A 27971-nucleotide genomic window follows, 5' to 3' on the forward strand; every position below is an offset into this window, starting at 1 on the left:
CCAAGTGTTATACCCTCAATTATTTTTATATATTCAAGATACAGTATATTGATGCTCTAAGGCAGTGGTTCTCAACCTGAGTCTCCAGATGTTTTGGCCTTCCAACTCAGAAATCCTAACTGGTAAAATGGCTTGAATTTCTGGGAGTTGTAGGCCAAAACATCTGGGGACCCACAGGTTGAGAAACAATGCTCTAAGGATTGTGGTGGAAAATTTACCACATTTTCCCCATGCCTGTTTTGAAGACACAGCTATGTTCCCCCCCCCCCCCCCAAAACAAGGCAGCAAGTAGGGGTTTACTGGGATGCACATACATCTTTTCACTACACCCAATCTGTGGTTTGTAACAGGATCCAAACCTTAATTTAAGCAGGAGTGGTTGAGTTAGAAGAGGGTAAAAAGACACATAGCAGAATGTGTTGATATGGATGGTCCCTATACAGATATTTTAATGAACAAAAGCTCAGCTTATGAGAAAAGTATTTAGCACCATATACACTTTACAGTCGGCTATATTGAGCTACATATGTAGAAAAACATATCAACTTAAATTTTATAATTCTACTTCTCAATTTTATTAATTCTGATGACAAGAATTTGCCGTTTAGAGACATGACAAAGATGATCAAACATTAAATTCAGAAAACTCTCTCTGCAGCTTTCCTGTACAGCCAATTTATTGCAAAATAAATCCAGGTTTATTGTCTGCGACACCTTTCCCAATTTCTCCCATAGTGATATCCAATTTGTTGCAATTGTACTATACTTATTGAGTCAATAAAACCTACATGTGTTGACTGACTAAATCCTCATGAATGTGTCTACTCTAGTAGACTAAATTCGATTTAGGGCTTTGTAAAATGATAAAACTACCTTCCCAGTTCTGCTATGCTAATTAGGTCCACTTAAGTAGGACAGAAGCCAGTTCTAGTTCATAAAATATTTCAGTCACAATAAATATTGCTCTAAAGTGTTAACATAACTATTTTGCTTTATGTTTTCTGCATATGCAGCTACACAATTCCTAATGATTTATTTATTTATTTACAGCATTTATATTCCGCCCTTCTCACCCCGAAGGGGACTCAGGGCGGATCACACTACACATATAGGCAAACATTCAATGCCTTTTAACATAGGACAAAGACAAGACAAACCTAGGCTCCGAGCGGGCCTTGAACTCATGACCTCCTGGTCAGAGTGATACATTGCAGCTGGTTGCAGCTGGCTTGCTCTCCAGCCTGCGCCACAGCCCGGAGCTGTGGAGGTGTATAGTTTTCTCTATTGAGGTCAGGAAGGTAAGGAACTGGATCCATTCTCCTAAGCAAGCAAGGAGAAATCTGACACATTGTAGCAGTACTGCAAGGATGAAGGAAGTGAATATAATGCCTACATGAAGACCCTTTGTTGGCAATGCCAGCTATCCATACACAGGAAGATAATATGGTTACATTAGTAATACATGTAAACTAGGGCAGGGATTCTTAAACTTTTTCACTTGAGACCCCTTTTGGCCAGACTAATTTTTACATAACCCCAGGTGTATAAAATAGGAATGAAAACCTGACATTGATGACAATAAATCAGCATTTGCGAGGCTTGCTAAATAGGATAATTCTCCTTTTTGTGCAGCAGATGAACATTTTCTGCAGAATCTACATGCTGTTGCTGAAGGGTGGCATTCAGAAACCTTTTACTGTTGCCATTTTTTTTTGTAATCCCAACATTGAGCTAAGGGTCAGGACCCACAGTTTAACAAGCAGTGAACTAGGGTGACTGCTCAGTTTCTGGGGGCCTTTTCAACTTACCCCAGACCTTGGAAGGACATACCTAAAACCTTGCTTTTTTACCCCAAATTGGAATCTCTGAATCTCTCAAGGGCCAGATTCCCCTCCCGACCTTGTTGCCATAGCTGCCACAAACAAAAGGGGGTAACTTTTGCCATTAAGCCAGTCACTTCTGCTTGGCATACCCAAGACTTTAAAAAACACTTTTACAGTTCCTTCTTGGTTCCCAGAGGATGAGATGGGTAAGAAACTGATATCAACTTATTTTGTAAAGTCTTTGTATGTTACATATTACAAAGCTATTAATATGTAGTTGAGTGGGAAGCAAGAAAAATCCATTTGAACACCTACTTATTGGAAACAAGAGATTATGTGTTGTGTGAATAATTCATGAAGGCTCAAAAGTTTGTTGAGTTCTAAGCCAGTTTTCAACACATCATTCTTTAAAAGCTGCAGCTAGAGCTGTTTTGTCAGCTCTTAGGGCAATACAGGGTTTTTCCCGCAACAGCTACAGACTGCAGTGCTTTGTGAACTGTTTGATAACACCTCATAATCCTCATTCTTGTAACACAAATGGACATGATGCCACATTTCTGGCAGCTTACAACCACTGTTACAAAAATATTACCTTATGTACAATACAAAATTACAATATGGACTTTTTATTCAGACTTCATATTACAGAAAGAGATGGGAGGGGGAAGTCAGAGCACTACAATTTGCTCTGAATTTCTAAATACTCTGTTCTTGCTCTGGTTCACTTCTACTAAAACAGGAAGTATGAACTGCAAACTAAGTAAAAAAAAGTTTTTATTATGCCACCATTTTAAAGCATATTACACAGGTTTTGATCTTCAAAATACCCCGGAAACTGGGGGGGATAATTAAGAATATTGGACAACAGAACTCCTTCTTGCAAGGTGTGGACTGAAACACATGCGGAAGACAAACTCTTCTCAAAACACCACTCTTAACAAAGCACCAACTACACAAATATGCAGAACAAAACAGCATTTTAAAACTTGACCAAAAGTAGTCTCCATAAAAGGTGTAAAAGTCACCCATTTCACTAGGCACTATTAAACTTTAACAAAATATTGTCCACAATTTTGCAATCTCAAAGAAATGTCTGTAGCTACAAAGTCCTCAGCTTCATACCTCAGTAGCGACCTGCAAAATAAAAATTAAAGAGTTTTATTAGAATAATGAGCCTATGCAATTCTATATCTTTAACAGGAACAGTTAATTCAAAGCTATATAAATGGGTGATGGGAGTAATTAAATATAGGGCATAACAAAATGCAATGGTCTAAATTAAATTGCTGATCCAACTAGACTCTGGATTATAGGAGTTGAATCAACTAAATGGTAAAATCAGTGCTTTTGTCAATCCCACTAATTTTGTGAATCAACTCAAGCTTCAACTAATTAGATTTAAGCCAAATTTCTAGTTGTGACTGTTATTTCCTTTAATTTGCATTAAAACTAGTACTTCCTAACCTATCAGTGATTTTTTCCCCAATACGCCAGGGACTAGTACTATATTTCACCCATTGTCCTGGAAGTTGACCAAGGACTAGCATCAGTTAGGTGCTGAGTAGTTTTGCACTACTTTATATACTCATGTAGAAGTCTAAAAGAGTTCAAAGTCTTTGCTCTACCACAGGCTCTTGCTGATGGAAGTGTAGGGGTGGGGCATGTTTCACTGATATTTCCTGTTTCCCCCTAGATTAAAACAACTCCTTGTTCTAGTGTGCCCCTTGATCAGACAGAGAACATTTAAAAAGGGACAGACTTATAGGTTCCAGTGAGATCTCCAGTTTATTGCAGGGCTCTTTTGGACCCAACCCCCCAATGATCCCCAAATGAGTGTATGTACACATGTGAATGCCCAACCACTATTAACTTACTATACAGGCAAAACACAACTTCTTTTGAGAAGTTGCTGGAAACAGAATAAGTCCTAAATAGTTTAGCCATCTGGTCACTTCACCTCCCCATTCATAATCAGGGTACATCAGACCCCTGAAAACAAGATACAGTAGAGTCTCACTTATCCAAGCTAAATGGGCCAGCAGAAGCTTGGATTAGCGAATAGCTTGGATAATAAGGAGGGATTAAGGAAAAGTCTATTAAACATCAAATTAGGTTATGATTTTACAAATTAAGCACCAAAACGTCATGTTATACAACAAATTTGACAGAAAATGTAGTTCAATACGCAGTAATGTTATGTTGTAATTACTGTATTTATGAATTTAGCACCAAAATATCATGATATATTGAAAACATTGACTACAAAAATGGCTTGGATAATCCAGAAGCTTGGATAAGTGAGGCTTGGACAAGTGAGACTCCTCTGTAAATCTGTTTTGGCTCCAAGAACCGGCATAGTATAGGGGTTTAAACATTGAAACTACAATGCTGGAAAGCAAGATTTGAATCCCTTCTTGGCCTTGAGAAGCCATTAGGTAATCTTGGACAAGACACCTTTTCAGCCTTCGAAGAAGGCTAAGGCAAACTTGCTCTGAACCAAGAAACCCCTGTGACAGAGTTGCGGTAAGTCAGAGAAGATGGAATGGCTCCAGCTATATTTTACATGTCACTTACGAGGTGAATAGGATCGAGATCGAGAACGAGACCTGTAGCCTCCTCGGCTGTAATATGGAGATGGTGATCGTCTCCTGAAGAAGAAATTTAGCAATGACTGAGTTATGTTTTTATACAGTAGACTTGAACAGATACAAACCCCAACAGCAAAAATGTAATGTCAGATCATGGTTATTTATTTACTATAAAGTTATTTTACTGAAGTAGACATACCATGAGAAATATCTGCATTTTAAAAACTTGAGCTTCAGTACTATTTTTATAACTCTTACAGGAATATTTTACTGCATGAACAGCAATACAAATTAACTAATAAGAATAAATATTAAACCTATTAGAGCTACAGCAGAGCGAACATAGACATGGTCATATGAAATCTGTGTGCGTGCGTATATACCTCCCAGGAATCTCAAAAACACTCCATAACTGTTTTCCAGTGGTTCAAAGTGATGCAAAGGGCCGGTATGGGGAAGGAAATCCGATCACAACACCGGAATTAAGCCAAGTAAATACTAATTCTTTTATGTAGTACTTTCTAAAATAACATCTTTACCTGAAGTATAGTGTTTTTGGAATGAGATGAAACTGATGGTTAAAGTTCAGTCATCTGCCATTTCTCAAGTTACATTTCAATGAGGTTACAGTGTTAAAAAGTGTAAAAATAGTATGCTGTCATCACTTCTTATGGAGGATATCAAGATCAGAAAATATTTTGGTCTTGGAATGCAACACTTGTATAGTTTGAATAGCATTTTTATGCCGTATTAGACGTTGAGCTCCAAACTCAAATGTTCTGCAGTACTTTCCTGCTGAAGTATTCAGACTTGTATTTTCTCACTGTTTATAACTCCTTGGCACTAACAGTGAACTTTCCAAGTGTAAACGCAAACTATGTTAAATGATCATTAGATGTGCTTTCAGGAACTTTGCTGCTCATAAAGAGTTGTGCTGGAAAATTCAGATAATGCTTATTGATTCTGGAGCTACAACAGGACCTAGATCTTTGACCACCTACCAAGCAGGACATTTCATCAATATTTTTAAAAGTACCAGGTCCTCTTCTAGCATACCTGTACATCTGATCCCTATCTTGGCCACCACGCCATCCTCCTCCTCCGCCTCCTCCGCCACCACCTCCTCCTCCTCCTCCTCCTCCTCTGTGGAGACATAAACAAAACAACTTTTTTACACTTTTATTCATTCTATTTTTCAAGTACAGATTATTCATAAAAAGAATTATGATCAGTAAAGAGCCATATGCCTGATGGAATAGGTTAGAATGCAATAGGATAGAGGATGATGCAAATAATGACCCTTGTTCTAAGTTTTCCAAAGGCTGTATAAGTGAACAGAGCACATGGGTGCTGTCCTCTTCAACTGTAACCTCTGCCATTTCCCTCAATTGAAGATGATCTTCTGAAAAGATGATCTCCTCCAAAAGGGTTTCCAGATCAAATCAGAAACCTCAGATCAAGATTTTGGTCTTGAGAAAATTGTCCTCCACATATCAAGTGGTGAGGGCTACTGCATTCCCCTCTGTGTGTATTTTTCCCACTCAAATTGCTATTACCCTAAGAGGGCCTTTTAAATCCTCCAGCAACCAATATTCAAAGTGAAATGTGTAAAAACACTTCTAGATATAATATTAAATCAATCTATTATGGGGAAGCCAAAAGGAAAAAAAAGCTAGTCATTTCTCATCCCAGAATATTGTGATTTAGGACAGTTAAATTGAGGGAAGATCAACATCTGTGTAATCTATTGATCATGAAATATTCAACCTGCCTTTTTGGGAGAATTGGAATATAGGCTTGCAGCCCTCGCAGCCAGTAGAAGAATATTATTTCCAAGTTCTGGCTTGAGCAGTTAAGACTATTTGTTAGTCTCCATAGCATCTCAACCATTCAAGATTTGAGTGGTTGAATCTGGGACCTTATGCAAGCAAATTAGATACTCTAACAATAAACTATGAGCCCTCTCAAGCAAGTGGAAGATCTTCCAAAGGCAACTGTGACTTATGTGCTTTAGAATTCTGGGTTCAAAGGAAGAGCAGACATATAACAAGAAAGGAGTACAAATGTAAGACTCACTGCTATCATTCTATCATTCATGCAGCTTCCACAACTTGGCTACATCTAGGTTTGTCTTTCAAGCAATACAAGCATATATCCCCTGGGAATCTACATTACCTAAGGGGCAAATGCTTGTCAGCACCAGCCAGTATTGTCTGTTAAAGGTAAGAGCTAGTGAGTTACTTTTGGTAAGATGGACTGCTGATAATTTATCTGTTAAGATGCTGATACTTATTCTCACTCATTCAGGTTCTGTGTAGAGAGTCCTGTAGAATGAATGTTTTCAGCATTCTAGCTTATGCATTACTAAACAACACAGATCTGAAGACTTTTCCATGATTCTAATAGGAACTGATGAAGTAAAATTGTATCTTACATGATTTCAATTATTCTGCATGAAGTATAAACATTTATATTAAAATGTAGAATGATTACATATTCTGTAATTGAACCACAATCAGTTTGACCTATTATTGCTGATTTTCTCTGACAATGTTATTTTTTCGAACGTTTTCTAAACACCTCCACAAATACTCTCATGGAATCTGCAGAGAATAGCATACCCATGTTGGGCAACAAACGCATGCTTAATATAAGCATTGAAAAAGCATTTTGTTGTATTAAGTACATAACGATTTCTAAGTTCTGTAACTCACTTTGAATATAAACGTTTATAATTATTTCTATTGATTTTTATTTCCTATATCCCTGTTATTTAAAATGATAAATCTTGGAACAGGTAATAATTTACAACAGGAAAAATTCAACCATGGTGCCAAGGACCCAGCTTTTATCAAAATCCTTGTAAATGGATGATCAATTTTTCCATTACAATTCTCTCCTGATTTCAACATGTAAGTATCGGGGATGAAAATAATACTTTGATGTTAATGTAGTCTGGCATTTGCAGCTGTTGATATATCACCACAGTGAAGAATAAAAAGCTAACAAGTAAGAATAAATACATAGCTGCCCATCTATAGCAATGCCTGGATATTAATAAGGCTAATAAGGAATTTACAAGTCTAGTAAGACATCTACTAAGATGACAAGAACCCAAATAGAGACTGACATCACTGTAAAGCACAACTAACTATATTACAAAGTGACATACTGCATTCAAAAGAATCCATACAATCTCATCAAGCAGCAATCAGTAGGAAGCTCACCTATATGATCTACTGTAATATTCACGGTCATCATATCCTCTGTCATAACCTCTGTCATAGTAATCTCTTCGCCGAGAACTTCCACTGTTAAAGAAGACATGACATGATGAGGGGTGCATGAAGTCTATATTCTTATATTAAGATGACAATCAAAATGCACACACAAATAACATAAGTAATTACAACCTGGAATGGAAATGGATCTAATCCCATATTCTTGCCAAAACTGCTACAAGTCTGTCAGGGTGGATAGGGACTGTTGAACAGCTGCTTTCGAATCTCTCACAGATTTTTCAATTGGACTAACTCCTAGATTTTGTGTGGGCCCTTCTAAAACATTCGAGTTTTTGTTTTTAATTTTGTCAGTGTTGCTTTGGCTATATGCTTAGGGATATTCTGTCAGAAGATTAACCATGGCTCCAGGCCCAAATCCTTTGCAGACTGAAACTGTTTCTCCCCTAGAATTCTTTAGTATTTGTCTCCATCCAATGCAATGAGTTTACTAGGAAGTATTCCCTCAATATGGTGCTGCTACTACATTTCACTATGGGAATGGGGTTCTCAAGGGCAATGAATGCTGCCAGCTTTGCACAACACATGGTTTTGTTGATTTTTTGGTTTCATCAGACCAGAGAACCCTTTCCCCCAGTTTGCCTCCATGCTTTTTTGTAAACTTGAAGGCAGTGGGTTGCACCAGAGATTCACAGCACAAGGACTGAATATGCAACCAACAAATTTCAGTTGGCACAAAGTGAAAACATGGACACAGAACAAATAAAACACAAAGAAAACAGATAAAAACTGACTGTATTGAATTTTACTTTAGGAAGCAAGCTATGATTTAGACACATGACACAAACTTTTCCTATTATTCCTATGCTCATAAAACAGTAACAGTACTTTTATGCTGTTTTACAGAGGACTACTGGTCTCATATGTTTGAAGTTTGAACTTTTGAAACACACTGCAGTGACAGGTAAAGTCCACCTCAGCAGCCCAGATTCCAGACTACAAAGGAAAGCAATACTAAGTTGGGTGTTTCTTAGGAAGGAAACTTACGAGGTTAAAGACATGAAATTTTGCTAATGACCTGAATTTAAGCCAGAGATGTAAATCTGAGCTCCAAATACCAAATCATATATTTATACCCACAAAATACCCGTTTTGTAGAAGCCACTTGTGATGCTCAGATAAGTAGATATGAACACAGGGAAATCACACACCTCTACAGTCTTACTGGTTTACTCTTTCTTTGGTGTTCTAATGACTTGCACTTGCCTATAATTATAATTTTTAAAGGAAAATATAGCCTACATACATTCTGGGAAAATACTAGTGACAGCCCGAAAGACATACAACAACACTAGTGACATTCTTATTTTAAAAATATATTTTAACCTTTTAAAAAGGTATGGTGTCTAGTAAGCAGTTCGAAAACATGCGAATGTGAGTAGATCAATTCCCGCTCTGGCGGGAAGGTAACAGCGCTTCATGCAGTCATGCCCTTGGAGGTGTCTGCGGACAACGTCGGCTCTTTGGCTTGGAAATGAGCACCAACCCCCAGATTCAGTCACGAATGGACTTAACGTCAGGGGAAAACCTTTACCTTTGCCTAAGGAAGGTATCTCTGGGCAATGTGACCAGGATCCCATGTAGCAGATTCAGAGGTAGCTGCACTGTGCATTTTTCTCTTCAGTGGGCCAGGTGTGCTGATCTCCCCGTTCTGCTCAGACTTTACTGATGTCCAACTATACTATACGGGATGAACAGTGATGGACAGCTTATTCTGGTTAAAAGCCCCTCTGTTTTCCTATAACTTATTCTCTTTCCATCCTCCTGGCTCAAATCTGATTTGCCCTTCATCTAAAGCCATAAGCCTGTGGAAAGGAACTGTGTTTATTCTAACTTGGTTGCTATTGAGTGCCTCAAGTTGATTTGCCATGACCCTCATTAAAGGCTGAGAGTACGACTTGTCCAAAGTGGTTTTCCGTGGTTGAATGGGGATTCAAATCCTGTTTTCCAAAGTCACAGTCCTACATTCAAACCACACTATGCTGACATTTTTTATTAACCTGGTATATCATCATAAAATTGTACACAGAATACTAGTGCTAAATAATATTTATGTCTGCCTGAATCTACAACTAATGAAAACTACATCTGCCACTTTATGACCAAAAAAAGATTCAAATTTGTGGATTTTACTAACTTTCTTCAAATATCATTAATAGAGTCATGAAGGATCCAAAACTGAAATTATTAACTTTCTCAAAAACAGAATACCCAAGCATCAAGTTTTTCAAATACCTCTATCTATACAAATATGATGAGATCTGTACTTAGCATTATTCAGAAAAAATGTTCACCTTTACAAAATGTTTGGAAATCATACAACTAAATCTATACCTGTTTTTTATCCTCAAATCTGGTTTGCTTCATATACATTATAGTTACAAGAACTTACTAAGTAGGCCTTCCCATGTAGATTCCAGGAGTAGGTGTATGAGGCCGTTTCGTTATTGAGAAATCAACTCTAATTCTTCTCCCATCAAGCTCCATTCCATTTGCACGTTCTTTTGCCTATATATGTGTGACAAAAACATAATTACTGTAACGTTCAATTTAATTCAAATCAGGAGCAAAGCCTACTAGCAGGGATGCAACGTATTTAACAGGGAAACTTTGCTACTATAGGAAAAACGTTTTCTCAGAGTTTCAAGTTGGTTTCCCAATGTCTGGTTTGTTAGAAAAGTGGTAAGCCATAGCCTGTGCTTCTAACATACAAAGGATTTAAGGTAACCAGAAAAAAAATCTAACCATTTAAGCTGCAGCTCCAGAATTAATATCTGAAATGAGCAACCCTAGAAGATTGGTCAGGCACCAGCACTTCTCTTGCAAATGGAACTGACAAGGTCATTTCCAGTTTTTTTTAAATTGGGGGATGTTGCTAAAGTTTTTTTATAGTCAAATCATACCTTCAACCTGTGGTCCTCCAGCTCTCAGAATTCCAGTCTGTTGAACAAGCTAGCTAAAGTTTCTGTGAGTTGGGAGTCCCAAACACCTGGAGGGCTGCAGGTTGAAGAGGCCTGCTTTAAAGGCTTCTGGAAACAGTTTCCCCATTGTCTCCCCCCCCCCCCCCACCCAATCAGCTCATATGACTGACAGGCTTTCAGTTATTTTCTCTCTCTGCTAATCTAGATCAACTGTCCTCAACTAGGTGCTCTGCAGAGGTCAGGGATTACATTAGCTCAGGCTAAAACATCAAAATATATGGAGGAAATATTTGGACAACATTTATGTACTCTGATCAAAATTAATATCTAAACATTTCATGAATTCAAAATGTGATCTCCATTTTCAGTTTGAAGCTATACATCTGGTTCAGTTTCACATTAGCTTTGTTTAGTTCAATTAATCAGATATCATGGCAGAACTGTGTGTGTACAAATTGCCCGTACACTTATGGTGGCCGATCAATTTAAGGAATACCCAGAAGTACTTTTGATAGTACCTTCCTCCTATATCACCTGGTATTTGCTGGTACTGCCACACCCAAATACTGAACAGAACTGACCCTGTGTAGCTTCTTAAGCAAACAGAAATATTACTAACTGCAATATAGCATTTGGTGATTTTCACTAAATCAACTTAATGTACATAAAGACCAATCCTATATAGCATCTACATTCCATGTGGCCTGTGTGAAACATCTTGATCTTTTGTAGCATGCACCTACTGCTGCTTAGAGACAATGTTCTATAAGGGAATACTCCTTCACTGGAATTGTTTACAAGTCTTTCAGGAATAATAGCTAGAAATTGGGAGAAATATTGTTTTCTATTAACTAGTTAGCTCATTTTGGGGTATTATAATTTAAATGAATGAACTCTGGAATGAATTAGTCCGTTTTAATAAGCGAAAGGAAAAAAATCACTCAGTTAAATTCCTGATCATTGTAAGAATGACACAATTGGTCATGAATCAATCCATTTAGTAAATTATGAATATTTAGGATAATCTTAACAATAAGGATATTTACTATCTTGGAAAATATTTCCATCCAGTAATTATTTTGGTTTTAGAATCTGCAATTATGGCACTCTCTCCTCCCACTCCCCCGGAAAACAATTCCATTTAACATCTATCATATATATACTCATGTAAATGCCTACAAATTTTCGTTAAAAGATTGACCCCAAAATCCTGGATCAATTCATCCATGGGTCAAGGTAAGTACCTTACCTTAATTCTTATCCAATTCTGGTTGTTTCTTCCATACATTGCATTAAGCAATCACTGGCATTTCCCTCCTTTCTTTGTCTTTTACACTGTTACATGCCCCTAAAGTTTGACTCTCGATTTACTCAGAGTCGTATCAAAATTTGTATTTTCGACCCTCAAACCTGCAGTTGACTTATACATGCAGTCAACTTATACACATAACTATGGAAAGCATGAAAATGAAGAGCCAAATGGAAACCTTATCAATTTTAAAAAATTACCTCCCTCTTCTAAACAGATAAAATTGTCATTTGGAATTGCATTTAGTGCTGGAGTAGAACTGGAGAGAGTCAAGTTCAGAGCTCAACTAAAAGTTTACTGGGTAGCTTTGGAGTCATTATCTGTCAGTATTTTACAAAGTTGTTATGTTACACATTCAAAACATGCTAATTACTACAACCAATTAGATTTTTCTGGAGGTGCATGATTTAAACTCACATTTTCTGCTATTTCATTTGAGGGACTCCTTGAATCACTCTTTTTTGTGGTAACAAACATTCCCTTAAATATGCTCTCACTGTCTGCCTCAGAGGTCTGTGCCATCTGGGCATGATTTCCAGTTTTATTTTCTTCAGCCATGACAGATTTGGGAGTGGCCAGTGATGCCAAATGTTTCTCCATATATTCCTCATGCTTTTTTTGCACTTGGGGAGATGCTTCCACAGAAACTATTTCTTCCCCAAAATATTTTTTTTATTTTCTGAGAGGTCTCCATCACTTAAAACTGATAATGGATAGCGAGTCATTCAGCCAATTTTAAAATGAGGCAAACATGCAGGAATCGACTGTATTAGTGAAATTTAAGACTGGAAGTACATGAGTTAACATGCAGGGAACAACCTAATCGTTTTTAGGGGAGAACAATGTAATTAAATGAAAAGACAAATCACTTACCTCCTTGGCATCATCAACATTCTCAAAATACACAAAGGCAAATCCTCTAGAACGCCGAGACTGCTGATCATATACAATAGAAACATCAGCAATTGGGCCGTATTTAGAGAATACCTCTCTCAGATCTCTTTCTGTTGTGTATAGGCTTAATCCAAACACACCAAGACAACAGTTTGGGTCAGGATTTGCCTGTTTTAAAAAATAAATAAAAGAAGACACCCTCATAAAAATTCAAGATAGCTCTTAAAAATAATTAAAATGCTTTGCGAAACAGTTTTAAATGCAATTCCTTATTCAATGCAGACATTTTAAAAACTAAAGTATTATGTATAACTAAAGCCCCAGATAGGTCAGATCTCGGTGCAACTCTGTTCAAGAGAAAAGACAAAATGTGACACAGGAAGGCCTAATGAGGCACAGGTGCTCTGGAATATACTATATTCTGGCTCAATAGTAAGAAGTGCCAGAAATCAGAAGTAGAACTTAAGCTCAACTTAAAGAGTTTATGGTATATACAGCTTCTGCAGAAAGTAGTGTATCCTGATGGAGTATTAGAAGCAATAGTTGTTAAGGAATCATTTCAATGCCCAAATTTCATGGCATTTTCCCCTAGCTCTGAAGTATGTCCTCCAATGTACTACACCTGACAAAGAGACTGAAATAATTTCATCTGACTAATAACAGCTGTAGCTTTTATGTCAGAAGTCCTATTAACTACTTTTTTTAATTTAGAGAAAATGCATTATCTAAGCAAGGGCTTTTCAACTTGCAACCCATTATGTCTGAGAAATGTTTATGTGACCCCAGATACCTAAAATACTTCCCAAGATGGGAAATGGATTGAAATACTCCTGAGACTCCCAAGATGAAGAAACACCTCCCCAAATTCCAAAGATGAAAAGGGCAGGAAAGATCCCTTTGGTTGGGAAAGAAAGGGGGGGAAAAACCTAGACTCCGAAGATGGAAAGGAAAAAATTCCAGACTCCTAGAATTGAAAAAAAAAAATCTAGACCCCCAAGATGAAAAAAACCAAAAACAAAACAAAACAAAACCCAGGCTCCCAAGATTAGGAGAGATGCCCCCCCCCCCAGATTCCCAAAATGAGAAGGGGAGACACCCCCTGATTCTCAAGACGGGAAGGAAAGCAGAGAATTCCAGACTCTCAGAATTGGAAGGAAAGGGAGAAAAACCTCAAGACTCCCAAGATGGAAAGGAAAAATGACCAGATTTCCAGGATAAAAAGGAAAAGAAAAACCCCAGGCTCCCGAGATGGGAAGAGAGAGGAAGACCCAGAGACACTCACAGCCAGGAGGGATGCCCACCCTCCCTCCTTGACACCTCCCCTTTCTCTCTCTCTAAGGCAAGCAGAGGCAACAGGAAGAAATGCTCCTGTTCAGAAAAGGGCACCTCTTCCCTCCTTTCTGTTGGCCCTGCCCTCTAAGAAATTTGTCATGACCCACACTTTAAGAAGTTTAGATCTAAGCAATAAAAAAATCACATGCAGCTCTTAGGAGTCACAAAGACTTCAAAGAAAAGATCTGCTTAAATGCTTCTAAACCAACAGCATGTGAATCGGGAAGGGCACTCTGCAAAGAGTATGCAGTCTTTTTTCTCAAGCCCTGCCCTTTTCTGGTAGGATTTTAAAAATGAAAATTAGAGTCTACGTCACACTTTAGGGGTACACTGGCAACATCACTATATCTCCTTCTTTTGGATGTTTTAATTTCAGGAGGAACCTTTGTTTAACTATGAAGTCAAGTGAAAATGAACTGAGGCTATACAGTAGGTCATTGACCACCACCCCCCTCCAACTGCTGGCAGCGCCCCACCTCTGCAACAAATAAGCTTAATAATGCTGGATAAAATCATTCAAAATATTAATAATACAAAGTCAACACTTTTTGTACATCATCATTATTGTATTAAAAAAACACAACAATTTTAAGTAATTTTTACATGATTTCTGAGTAATTTGAAAACTTTAGAACCTCCAAAGACACACACAGCTGAATTATCTCTGGTCAACTGCTGCCATCCCTGCCTTACTCTGTTGCCAACATGACGCCGACGAGTAGACATAGGAGAATGGCTATGACTGTGTCGGCGACGATAGTCACGGCTGTAAGATCGGCTTCTTGACCTTCTGTGGGATCGAGAACGTGAACGTGATCTTGTATAATGTCTACGAGAACTCCTCCTTGATCTCGATCTGTGAAGAATGAAAATACAAAATAGCATACTGAAGCACAAATACCAAACATTTACAAGATACTCATAAAATATTTCTAGCTTTGAAAGCAACTCAAAGGGGTCCTCTAAAGCATATTTAAAAGGAAATATATTTTAATTGATGCACACATAAAGACCAGACATTCAAATACAATAAAAAATAGAGCAAAGGTTTTACAAATTTAAAAAAACCCAGCACCCTCAGAGATCACCAATCTGAGATACAACTAATAAGTACTGAAGGTATGTCAAAATAAGATGTTCCTCATCAAGAAGAAAAGAGTCAGATAAGCTTATGTCTGTAAACTAAAACAAATAGGGATATGCTGTATGGCACATGGGACCCTACAATTCCATTTTTTGTAAAAGCGTTTATAGAGGGAAACCCTCATTCCCCAAGGAAACCGAGACAATTTTGCCATCTCCCCCACACCCTGTTCTTTATCCTCAAAATCACAGTAGTTTCTCGTGACGTAACCAAGATAGAAGGTTCCTAAATACAGTACAGTATGATCATTGTGCAGGGTGGGTAATTCTTTCACAAGCTGTGGGGCCTGGAAGGACTTGTGGTACTTTTCAGGTCGTGTGTGAGGCCCCTGAATCTGTAGTTGTCTACCCTCATATAAATGGTTTATATTTGAAATAATGTTTGAAAGTATGTTACTGCTAGTCCAAATAAGAAGAGCAAATCTCAACAAAAGCAAAAAAGAACAGGTATAGTAGATCATCTTAAAGCTGTAATTCCTTTAGATGACTATCAGCATGCATTTTTGAAAGGAGAACCAAATACACAACAAGCCGAAATTTGAAATGGGGAATATTGGTAGAGGAAAAGGAAAATATAAAGAACTGTGAGCCATACTCTCTTCATGATTGATCAACTAAAACAAAATCTGAATGAAGAAAAGTATTGTTCCCAGAGTATGGGGGGAGTGGGGGGAGGAAGGGGAGTAATATTGGTAGATATTGGTGGATGTTAAGTGTGGAATCGGTAACGTTAAGAAAATTAGTGAAAAACATTCTGTTTGTACTATGAAATTGTTATTAAAATTTATATTATTCTACCTATGTTTACCAACCCCCCCCCCCCCCAAGGTGTTGGCATGCACACTGATCTTCATCTTCAGCATAATGAAACCTACTTTAAACATAGCATTCTCATATGCTTACTTTGGTTTTCATCACACTGCTGGGACAAGCCCCGTTTTTATAATAATATAATAATAATAAAAACTTTATTTGTATTCCGCCCTATATCCAGACGAGCTATGTCACAAGATTTCCATTTTACAGTGGAAGTTAGTTTAAATAGAAATTCTCAAAGGATATTTTCAGAAGATGAACAAATGACATAAAAATGATAGAAAGCTTAGATGAATATTCATAAGAAAACAATTTATTTAAACTTAATGATGCATGTAGTTTTGAATTAGAGGTAAAAGTTAGTGTCACTTGTGAAATAATACTTGTTATTCAAATGTAATTATTGAAAAAGAATACCAGTTTCAGATGATCATACATACTAGATTATGATAGTCAATTATCAAGTCAACGGAAGAGAATGGGTAAGTGCACAGATGATTCGTGAAATGCTGTGTCATAATGACCTAGCTGCATCCTATGGTGTTACATAATTACTATATTAGTATTGTTAGTACAGATTTTGCAGAAATCCAAAATGTTGCAATATCTGGAATTGTCAACACAGGTGACCGAGATAGTGATATCTTTGGTTCAGTGTACATAAACTTTGTTTTGTGCACAAAATATTAAAATATTTTGTTTAAAATGACTTTTAGGCTACATGGACAAAGTGTATATAAAATATATAGTAATTAGTAATGAAAGTGATCTCTTTCATAAGAAACTTTAATAACTACTGTTCCTCATTTCAACAGCAGCTATTACATGCCAAGCAGGAAACAATCTAATTGGGCTCTTATTCTTGCATTGTAGCCAGACTTATTAGTGGTTTGACCATTGGACTATGACTCTGGAGACCAGGGTTCAAATCCCCACTCAGCCAACCTTGGGGAAATTGCACTTTCAGCCTCAGAGTAAGGCAAAAACAAATTCCTTTTGCACAAATCTTACCCAGAAAACCCTATGATAAGGTTATCTCAGGGTCACCATAATTTGGAAGCACCCTGAAGGCATGCAATAACAATTGCACAATTGATATTAGCTTACCAGACTGTTCTTCAAACCCTACTTTTGCTCATAAATAGCAAGGTATTTCAATTATTACAACTTTTAAGGTAAAAACCAAACAACCCCCCTTTCATTTTGCCTTAGACTTACCGAGATTCAGATCTTGATCTGGACTTTGACCTGGACCTCCTTGAACCTTCTTTGGACCTAGATCTAGCTGGCGAGTGCCTTGGAGACTTGCCGGAACCATGAGCACTTCCACTTCTGGAAGCAGAACGGGACTCCTGCACAGAAAATGTATAATTTAGTTTGAATACAACTTCTCCAATCATTTATTCTAAACAAGATCTAGTGAAAAATATTAAAGGTCTATGTCTCCATTATGTGTCCGGGCAGTTACCATTAGAACTGCCTAGAATTATTGTATTGTTTTGCCTGTTAAGCACTTTTTAAAAACCCTGCATTTTTTATGAAACAAATAATGCATGCATGTTTAGCAAAATATACAGGGACACATAAACAGACTAGTAATTACTTAGCGTAGTGCTTTCAGATTCCAGATTACTTCTTATCTTAACTTCATTTTTATTTCTTTTCTTCATTCTTCCGTTTCAAATTCTGACTTCTTTCATCTTCCCCACTTCACACAAATTGCTCAATATTCTATAAGTGGGACTTCTGGTCTGATAATTAGCATGCATTCACTTTCTTTTTTTTCAAATTTCAGCTTCACTTATTCCTGAGCTTCAAATAATTCTCATTTATAAAACTTGTCAAATGGCGACTTCCGCATTTTCCTTCTTCAACATTAACCTTAATAAAAAAAGAACAGGATGAAGAATATTTAAAACTCCAGGATAGATATCTAGTGCCAAGACTGAAACTAGAAAAAATGCTACGTGTTTGCACTGTTTTTAACTAGATATGCAGTTCTCCAGGGTTAGGTTTTGTTTTTAAAAATCAAAATTCTGCTGAAAACGTTTGAACTGCTAATTTGCTAGTTATACCTACTTACAGGAGAATTTCAAGCAGTTGTTATATTAGCATTTAGAAATTAGTAATATGCCCCCAAAACCTACAAACATCTGCTTGTTTTTTCTAAAAAATACAGAATTAAAAGGCATATAGGCAAGCTTAAGAGAAACAATTTCAGAGACTATTTTCTCATTAGCAACACTACAATTTAAAGTTACAATATAATAACATGTCTCCTCATGTCTACAACAATGATTAATAACTCTCATGTTACAACTCTATTTTAGGATAATGCTATTATTTTAATTAAACTTAACCTAAGCATTTAACATTAACATAAGCATTTCAGCCCAAATGAAAAGGCATTTGTCTTTACCAGAATATGTACAATGCTCACAGAACTTTGGTAGCTTCTATATTAAGAATAAAGATGACTGACTTAATACTTTCTCTCTGTATGCAACTTCAATACCCCAATTCTGTAATAGCACACTGAAAACACCGTAATTGTATAGCCATGCAGTTGCTGAAATACGACATACTAAACATACCATCAGAGCAACTCAGAAAAAGTGAATTATCTTATGTGCTTAGTTTATATGCATATACAAACCAATTACTGAATGCCTATTAAATGTGTTAAACACACCAAGAATTTCATTTGAAAGTCAACAGACCGAGATGAGGTATGGGGTTACTACAGACTTTCTTCCCGTCAATTTTTTTTGTGATACACAGCTTGGTGAGAAATTTGTGCCGAAAATAGCAAGGCCAATAAACTTGTGGCTATTAACATAGGCAGGCAGGTCAATAAATGTGATGTTCTTGGCTGAGCTTCTTGACATTCTCTCAATGACGCTGCACTTGCAAAGGCAACGGACCTTCAACCACACATTTTCATGCAATACAGGTTGAGTACCCCTTATCTCTGGTTCTCAACCTGCGGGTCCCCAGATGTTTTGGCCTTCAACTCCCAGAAATCCTAACAGCTGGGAAACTGGCTGGGATTTCTGGGAGTTGTAGGCCAAAACACCTGGGGAGCCACAGGTTGAGAACCGCTGCCTAAGCTGAAATTCTTAGGACAAGCAGCATTCTGGATTTTGAAATACCTGCATTTGAATACTTACAGAATGAGATATCTTGGAGATGTGATCCAAATCTAAATATAAAATGTATTTGTTTCATTTACACATAGCCTAAATGTATTTTTGTACAATATTTTAATAATTGTGTGCATGAAAAGGGATGTTCAAACTGTATTGCAGAGCAGACTAAACTAAGGCTATTGTACTACTTTGGACCCACTTGAAAAGATTACAATGCTTGCTAAGTCAGTAGGAAAAGAGGAAGATCACATTATAGGTATATAGACTCATCAAGGAACCACAGTCCTGAGCAGGTCTATTGATGATGTGACTTGAAAATCTCTCATTCATAGGGTTGAAATAAATTGAAGCTGACTTGATGGCAATTATCAATTATGGGTAACATTTTCAGAAAAATAAATGCAAATACTAACTGCTCCTATTTAAAACATATGCAATTATTTTAATTATATGCTTATCCAATTTCAATCAACCATATTGATTTATAACTTTATCAAATACTTAGCATTGTTTAATTCAGTGAGGTTCTGTATCATTTGCCACATTTTTCTTGCTTTAAAAAAGATAGAAAGGCTGGAATTCTGTGTTAGCTAATAAGTTAAATATAATTAATAAACTCTTCTGGCCTCTCTCAAATTTGACAAAAATATAATTCACCTGTATAGCTGGTAGAATGGAACTCCTCTCCATTCTTAGGGAAGGAAGTAAGACTGGACAATCATGACAATAGTGTCACTGCTGTAACTGAATGCAAAAGTTACCCAGATTTACTCACTCTGCATCTGTCTCATACTCACAATTGCTACTTTTTCATAATTGTGACACTATCACCAGGATTGTTAGCTTTTTCAAATCTACTTTACAGGGCATCAGATGCATGGGGTGGGTAGGTGGGGGGAGTTAATTCTGCTGCCAATCAGAACATGAGTGACATGTTCTTTCTATCAGGCTTGCCCCATGGGGTTGGGACAGGAGAGGCTTCTTTGTCCACTATACTTAAGTAGGCAATACAGAATTCCAGCTAATATCTTAAAATATTCCCATGCATAATATTATAACTGGAAATAATGCCAGTTTACAGAATTATGAGAATGAAGGACTCTGATTATTGAATAACTCCAACATGTTCATTTCAGCTTTGATTATCCTGTTTAGTTTTGCATTGGCCCTGTCCAACTTTTACAAAAGAAAATAACAAAAGTGAAATGCCCATCATTTGTAGTTAGCCATGATTTATTGACATCTGCTGAAAATAATCTCTGGTAGATAAATATCATATGTAAAATGACTAGACAATAATAAAAAGCTGCTTTTAATTCTGTCAAGGGTGAGAATTATAAATTCCTTCAGACTCTAGACTGCAATTTTCAGAATTCTTCACCATTGGCTAGGCTATGCTACGGAAGAATGCTAGGAGTGACAATCAAATGCTAATCTGTTCTAATTCTTCCTCCTGGTCTCTGTTTTGCAGTTTTAGTAGATAGAAGACTATAGTAGCTGCATACAATACTTTGGATATAACATCAAGCCATAAATCAACAGCCCAGAAACAGATGAAAGGCCCTCCATTTGTCCCAACTGCCACTGTGCTGGCTTTGGAGGGAGAGGAGAATCTACTGGACTTAATCCCTCCGACACTGACATTCCCCTCTCCATTACGTAATTTGTAAAAAGCTATGAAAGCTTTTATGGCTGAAGAGTAGAATACAAATATTCTAAATTACCATAATCAATCATCCAGGTGTCCACCATTCTTCTCTGGGCCCAGCAGCACATGCCACAACTTGAGGCAGTGCTGTATATTAGAAGATATGGCATATGCATGGCTAAAAACCTTGCAAAGGGCTAGGAAAAGTGGATGTCACAATCCCCTCACTAAAATAGTCAGGGAATTCTTGGGAATGTGAAACAATGCCATCAAATTTACATACACATGGGAAAGCAAAGGAACTCCAACATTTCTGATTTTTTAAATGGGTTTTTGGGTCACAAAGGAAAATATAATGCCCTAGAAGTCACTATCATGACTAAAGGTAAATCTAAATAGGTTCTTAGAAATAGAAATGATTAATATTATGATGTAAATATTATGATGTAATTCAATGTAATAATTATAATTCACTATTATAATTGTATATTTATATTACATGCAATATTACTAATAATACTGCAATACAGTTGTATAATATAATATATTGTATGTATATATACTTGTAAACCGCCCTGAGTCCCCTTCGGGGTGAGACGGGCAGGATATAAATTTCGCTAATAAACAAATAAATAATAAATAAATAAATAATAGAAATGCTTCCTTCACAAAAATGGACCAAAATGAAAAATTAAAAGTACACACATCTCCACTAAGGGAATGCAAACACATAATTATGGGTGCAAAAAAAAAAAAGATTTTGAGAAGCATATCACTAATAGCAAGAAGACGAACAATAAAACATTATTTAAATACATGAGAAGCAGGAAACCAGACAGAAAGGCAGTTTTGGACCAGTGAACAATGACATTAAATACATTCTGGCAGACAACAAGAATTTTTAAAAACCTGTCTTCACTGTTGATATTGGTGAGATACATATAACTCAGGATTTCCAGGAACAGAGAAAGAGGAGGTGGGGTGAACAAGGACAAAAAAGGAAGTTCAACAACTCTCTGCACAGAAAGTGTTGAGATGAACAAGAAGGACAAAAAAGGAAGTTCAACAACTCATTGAAACAAACAGATCCAAACAGATGAAAGTCAGGTTCCATCTGAAAATTCCAAATGTATCGATATAACAGATTAACAGTGTAAACAAACATGATTTTTAAAATCAGTCTAAATGATTAAAATCATGTAAAGATGAAGCCTTTGTTTTGACAAGTGTTCAAAGATTATTGTGCATGGGGAAAGGGATGTCAATAATGTGCTGTGATTTCATTATTTGTTTTTTTTAGCCATGCTTTTGCTTTCCTCTGAAGTGGAGGTTGTGACTTGCATAAGGTCACCAAATAGCTCAGCAGTGTTTAGACCTCTAGTCATAGTCCAATCCTCAAACTACTTCACTGTGTTAACTATATTTGGCGTTTATATGATAAATAGTTAAAAATGCTTTTTGGGATTCCAACTAGGATTATTATGTTTATTCATACCCTGCGTTTTCTCTCTACAAGAGACTTAAAGTGATTTACAGTAAAACCAATGCAATACAATTTAAAACCTAAAATATACAAAGATTAAAATAGAATTACATATTAAAAATATGGTATTAAAAATAAAGCTTAACTCCTTAAAACTGATGAAAAACATTTTCAGAGCTAAAACCACAGCACCCCAACTTTTCCTTAAAAACCTCCTTCTTGAAAAGCCTGTCTAAATAAAAAAGGGACGTGGGACTGAGGGAAGGGCCTCTCCTGAAGATCTCAGGTCCAGGGCAGGTTTGTTCAAGGAGATGTGATCAGCCAAATAGCTTGGACCTGAGCCGTATTCCTAACCAGTTCCTCCACAACTTATTACATACTGATGATAGTGCATCACCATGCACTGCCATTCCCAGGGCGTTTGTATGTGACAACCGGGGTGGGTGGAGGGGGGAAGAGTAGGCTAGTAATTGTCATTTTTCAAAGGGATCCCATCTGCATATGTCCATGAAGTCCAGAGGAAAAGGGCCAACAACAGTGCAGAAAGGTTCTGTGAGGATGCCCTGTTTCCACTATTTTTAAAAAATCATTTTACTGGCAATTTAATCATGGGAGCAATTGCAACTTTGCAATTGAAAAACTAGTAGTATCAATGAAAGAATAGTGATTCTGGCTGTATTTCCTTTGAAGTATTCCTGTTACTCATTCTCTACCCCACATATTAGCAACTGAAGAGCAGATGAGGGCCATTGCTCAGACCCACAACTCATGCCAGGGCTGCACCAGCAATTCTAATGCAACTGGAAGTCATTATTATGTGTTTTGTATTTGGCAGCTTTTCCCCAATGGGAAAAGCTTGAAGATGTTGGATAGACTCTAGGGTCCAGGCAACCTTTTTTTGGTTGAGGGCGGGCTATGACACTTTTTGATGTTTTGTGGCAAACTATCATCTACAGTAAAATAGATAGTGATCTGGGAGCTTCAACTGCCACATGTGGGGCTCCAAGTTTCCTGTGATCCATGGGTCACAGTTTCTCCATCCCTCACCTGATGAAAAGGAAAACAATTTTCTTTAGAGAATGACAAAACGTTATTTTTTTCTGGTACTGTATATTATCAACTGCCCACACAAATAAAAGGAAAGCTTCAAACTGCTTATTTTCTTTACTCCAAAACGCAGGCACTGATGGAATTAACAAAAAGGGGACAAAACATGTGTGACATGGTTTGCGATTAAACAAGAAAGACTGACATGCTATTTTATAGTTGTCTTTATGTGCTAATGATACAACAAGACTGAATGTTACTGTGTGTTGGTCAAATCACAATTGTACACTTTGCATCTCTTTAGTCTTTTGGAAGTAGACTGACACAGTAGCTATACTTTTATTCAGTCTTCAGTTCAAAATTTGCATGCTATTCAATTAAGTATGCCAATGAACATGCTAAATACTACAGCTTGTAGTTATAACAAAAAGCCCAATAGTAGAAATCCAAAACAGGAAACATGTACACAGCTAAACTGCAGAATTCTCTGTTATAAAATGCAAATGTCAACATCAACAGAGATGACTTTAAAAGGGTTACACACATTAATGGAACATAAAACTATCAACAGCTAATAGCTACTTATGGCAACAATATATTCGCTCTAGGACTAGACATGTTGCCTCCTAGAGCTAGTACATATTGTTGCCAAGATATCTACGAAGACAAGAGAGATTAATGTTTTTTAAAGTACCTTATTAACCCATATACCAGTATACCTGTAACATCTGCAACATCCAGATACAAAGGTATTTCATGAATCCTAAATATCTAGTGCTGAATCAGTATCAAACACTATATTTGAAAGATCACCTGATTTCAGCTTGGGATTCCTGCAATTCTAGGGGCCTTGCCACATAGCCCTATATCCCAGAATATCAAGGCAGAAAATTCCACATTATCTGAGTGTGGATTCAGATAACCCAGTTCAAAGCAGAAATTGTGGGATTTTCTGCCTTGATGTTATGGGATATAGAACTATGTGGAAGGGCCCTAGGAGTTCATCTAAGCAGGAGAGGCACGTGCAAGTAAGAGCTGGCTAAGACAAACAGGCAAGGAGCTGCCATACTTCTGTTCACCAACCACAATTAAGGCATCTAATGCTTGTCTACTTTGGGTTTTTTTTTTTAAAAAAAAATATTACTTTGAAGGGCAGTCCCCACGATGTAGGTTACATAATAAAAGTTTAAAACATAAAACACAAAATTTAAAGTAAAAACAGCAGTGCAACAGTAAAATAATATAAACTACTTAAAATCTGTAAAAAGCAGCCTGGAACAAATAAGCCTTTAAAGTTAGTTTAAAATTGGACACCAAACTATAGTATTTATTTTCCAACCTTTCGTGGCCTACCATATGAGCTCTCAATGCTATACAATTGCTAAACTGTATAGTTCTTTACAGATAAATAACTATGCTCTTTTGATTAAGATTAACAGAGAAAAGGAGCTAGCCTAAAACATACTCTGCCACTTTATTTTTCTTGGTTTTTTTTGCTGAAGCCAAGGCCCCTTCCACACAGCTGAATAAAATCCCACATGTTCTGCTTTGATCTGGGATAGATGGCAGTGTGGACTCAGATAACCCAGTTCAAAGCAGATACTGTGGGATTTTATTCAGCTGTGTGCAAGAGCCCCAAGTTGCCACATCCTCTCCTGTCTATTCCTCCAAGTAGAAAGACTTCTTCATAATGTGGCCTTAATTCAAAACTATCAAGGTGGCTCTAAGCCTGTATTGTATGTCACCATTTTCAGTATAGGAATCGTAAAGGTTGTGTTTAAGTCCAATTTACTAGCACATTTCTTGCTTAAACATTTTTTGCTACTTGCTTGAAAATTCAGTATTTAAGGTACCATCTTTTAACACAACTTACAAGTTCCCAGTATAGTGCTAAGCATATGTTTTTTAAAAATATAGGTAAACTCAAACTAACTTCCTCCTTTATTCTGTGCTCAAAGTCCAGAGGTTTAGAACACAGATTAGAGTTGCCAAAGAATATGAAGGTTAAGTATCTCTTGCCCCAAATGCTTGCAAGCAAACCTTTGGGATTTTGGAATACAGTACTTGCATTTGCCTATAATCAGATATTTTGGTTTGAATGAGAAATTTATTTGTTTCATATATATCTTATATGCATAGCCTGAATGTAATTATTTATATGTATGCTTGTATGTATATATGTGTGTGTGTGTGTGTGTGTCTGTATAGCATATATATAACCCAGAATATCAAGGCAGAAAATCCCACAATATCTGCTTTGAACTGAGTCCACAATGTAATCTGTAATACAATATAATAATTATATATTACATGTAATATTACTAATAATATTGCAATATAGTGGCATAGTACAATAGAGTAATATTGTGTGATGCTAATAATACAGTGAATGTACATATAAATTGTAAGCCGCTCTGAGAAGGGCAGGATATCAATGTCGTGAATAAACAAATAAATATGTTCCAGTTCGAAGCAGATAATGTGGGATTTTATTCAGTACTTATTACAGTACAGATCATTGGATGTTGATGATGATGTTTTTGTCTTTTGTAATGATTTTAGCGAGTTATGTTTTAATCTATGGTTGGTTTTAATCTCTGTTGGATTGGGCTTGTTCCCCATGTAAGCCGCCACAAGTCCCTTCGGGGAGATGGGAGGAGGGATATAAAAATAAAGTTATTATTATTATTCAGCTGTGTGGAAGGGGCCTAAGAGAGCTGGTGCCTTTGTAAACGATGAAAGAGGGCCTTCTCAGTGGTAGCCCCCTGGCTCTGGAACTCCCCTCCCGAGGAAAATTAGACTAGCCCTCACTCTGGCCACATTCTGGAAAGAGCTGAAAACCTGGCTATTTCGATATGCGTTCGACTGATTCAGCACAATTGCCGGTGTCCTTTACCTCCACCTATACCCAGCCATTGCACTTTATTCTGGTCTAGCTTTAGAGGTTGCAAGATATTGCACATACAGTAGTGTCTTTCTTATCCAACCTTGGCTCATCCAACATTCTGTATTATCCAACAGTCTGCCTCCTGCCTGGACCCACAGCTGTTTCACTAGGCAGCAAGGCACACCCGGCCAACATGCCCAACAACAACAGAAGTGCAGCCAAGCTCCCAAACAAGTGGCAGGCTTGTTGTAAAACATGTTTTGGTGTTTAATTTGTAAAATCATAATGCAATTTGACGTTTAATAGGCTTTTCTTTAATCCCTCCTTATTATCCAACATTTTCATTTATCCAATGTTCTGCCAGCCTGTTTATGTTGGGTATGTGAGACTCTACTGTATATAAATTCTACTGCCTTACTTCCAATCTTGAATACGCTCAGTGCACCTGGCTATTAACCAGTTGTATGTTTTTATTGTATTTTATATGCCTTTTGATTTTATGTGTTTATATGTTTTAAATGCATTTTACTGTTGTATTTTATGTTGCATTTTGGGCTTGGTCCCCATGTGAACCGCCCCAAGTCCCTTCGGGGAGATGGGGCGAGATATAAGAATAAAGTTTTTTTTAATTATTATTATAAACTACAAATCCCAGGATTCCACGGCACCGAGTGGTGTTAAACTGCACGAATTCTATCAAGTCAAGCCAGGGATGAGTAGCTCCTCCTTCTCCCTGCTGCCCCTTCCACACAGCTGAATAAAAACTCACATTATCTGCTTTGAACTGGAATATATGGCAGTGTGGACTCAAATAACCCAGTTCAAAGCAGATATTGTGGGATTTTCTGCCTTGATATTCTGGGATATAGGGCTGTGTGGAAGGGCTCTGAGCGGTGAGAGAAGCCAGTACTCGCTCAGATAATTCGAAATTGAAGGGCGAGACAGCCGTGATCAACCTCTGCATTTCTAAACCGTTGTCCTTGGCTCCACGCAAGGGGGGGGGGGAGGAGAGAGAGTAAGGCGCCTCTTTCTCTTTTCTCCCGCGAAGCGAGACCCGGGCGGCCATTTTGTCCTCGCGGCGGCAACAGAAGCAAAGGCAGCAGCGGCGGCAGCGCGCGCTCCTACGGGTCACCAGCCCAAGATGGCGCCGGTTGAAGAGCTCACCGCAGGGCTCCACGTCAGAGGAAACGGCGGGCCTTTTCCCTCGCGCGCCAAACCCGCCCAACTAAGTCTGGACATCCAAAAAACAAAAAACCCAACCCCACTGACCTCCGCCTTTGGCCCTTTCCCCGTTCCGTTTGTATCCTCCCCCTCAGAAAACAAAACAAAAAAGAGGGGCATTTTAACATTATATAAAACAGTCTATTTTGCTTGTTTTTTTTTCTCCTCCGTGAAAGCAAGGCCGCTTGGCGCCTCCGTTATTACCCGCTCGCCGTAGTTCTGCTCCCCGCTGTCACTCATGTCTCCCGCCTCAGAGCTCGGGACGCCGACCGCCGTTGCTAGCGACAAACCGTCCCTTCGCGAGCCTTCTCCGCAGAGGAAGTGACGCAGGCGGAGAAGCCCCGCCCCTGGCCTGCGAACGTCACGTCAAAGCCCCCCTCGCGATAGAAGGTAGAGGCACGTGCTGGCCGT

The 27971-nt window shown here is 37.6% G+C and overlaps 1 protein-coding gene across 4 annotated transcripts; it reads right to left on the reverse strand.

Moving 5' to 3' along the window:
- Window positions 1-2580: 2580 nt before the first annotated feature.
- tra2b (transformer 2 beta homolog) lies at window positions 2581-27923 on the reverse strand. 4 transcript variants are annotated; one of them, XM_008106405.3, is made up of 9 exons: window positions 27765-27922; window positions 17344-17477; window positions 14860-15022; window positions 12814-13002; window positions 10103-10218; window positions 7639-7722; window positions 5468-5554; window positions 4398-4471; window positions 2581-2957 (listed from the first exon to the last, which is right to left on the reverse strand). In XM_008106405.3, the coding sequence occupies exons 1-9, from the start codon at window positions 27798-27800 to the stop codon at window positions 2947-2949; spliced, it is 894 nt and encodes a 297-aa protein (XP_008104612.2). In that variant the 5' UTR covers window positions 27801-27922; the 3' UTR covers window positions 2581-2946. The 4 variants fall into 4 exon arrangements, with proteins under 4 accessions (XP_008104612.2, XP_008104608.2, XP_062832539.1 ...); XM_008106401.2 differs by having other exon boundaries at window positions 14818-15022; window positions 27765-27917; XM_062976469.1 differs by lacking the exon at window positions 2581-2957 and having other exon boundaries at window positions 4390-4471; window positions 14818-15022; window positions 27765-27923.
- Window positions 27924-27971: the final 48 nt, after the last annotated feature.

Source organism: Anolis carolinensis, chromosome 3 (genome assembly GCF_035594765.1).
Source record: "Anolis carolinensis isolate JA03-04 chromosome 3, rAnoCar3.1.pri, whole genome shotgun sequence".
Lineage (NCBI taxonomy): Eukaryota > Metazoa > Chordata > Lepidosauria > Squamata > Dactyloidae > Anolis > Anolis carolinensis.

What these genes read in the sequence shown, in the direction of transcription:
- tra2b (XM_008106401.2), bottom strand. Translation starts at nt 27,800, where the DNA reads ATGAGTGACAGCGGGGAGCAGAACTACGGCGAGCGG. An exon ending in TGACCAGAGATAATTCAGCT is followed by an intron (nt 13,003 to 14,817) that starts GTGTGTGTCTTT and finishes TTTTTAAAACAG; the next exon opens with GCAAATCCTGACCCAAACTG. An exon ending in TATTACAGTAGATCATATAG is followed by an intron (nt 5,555 to 7,638) that starts GTGAGCTTCCTA and finishes ATGTCTCCACAG; the next exon opens with AGGAGGAGGAGGAGGAGGAG.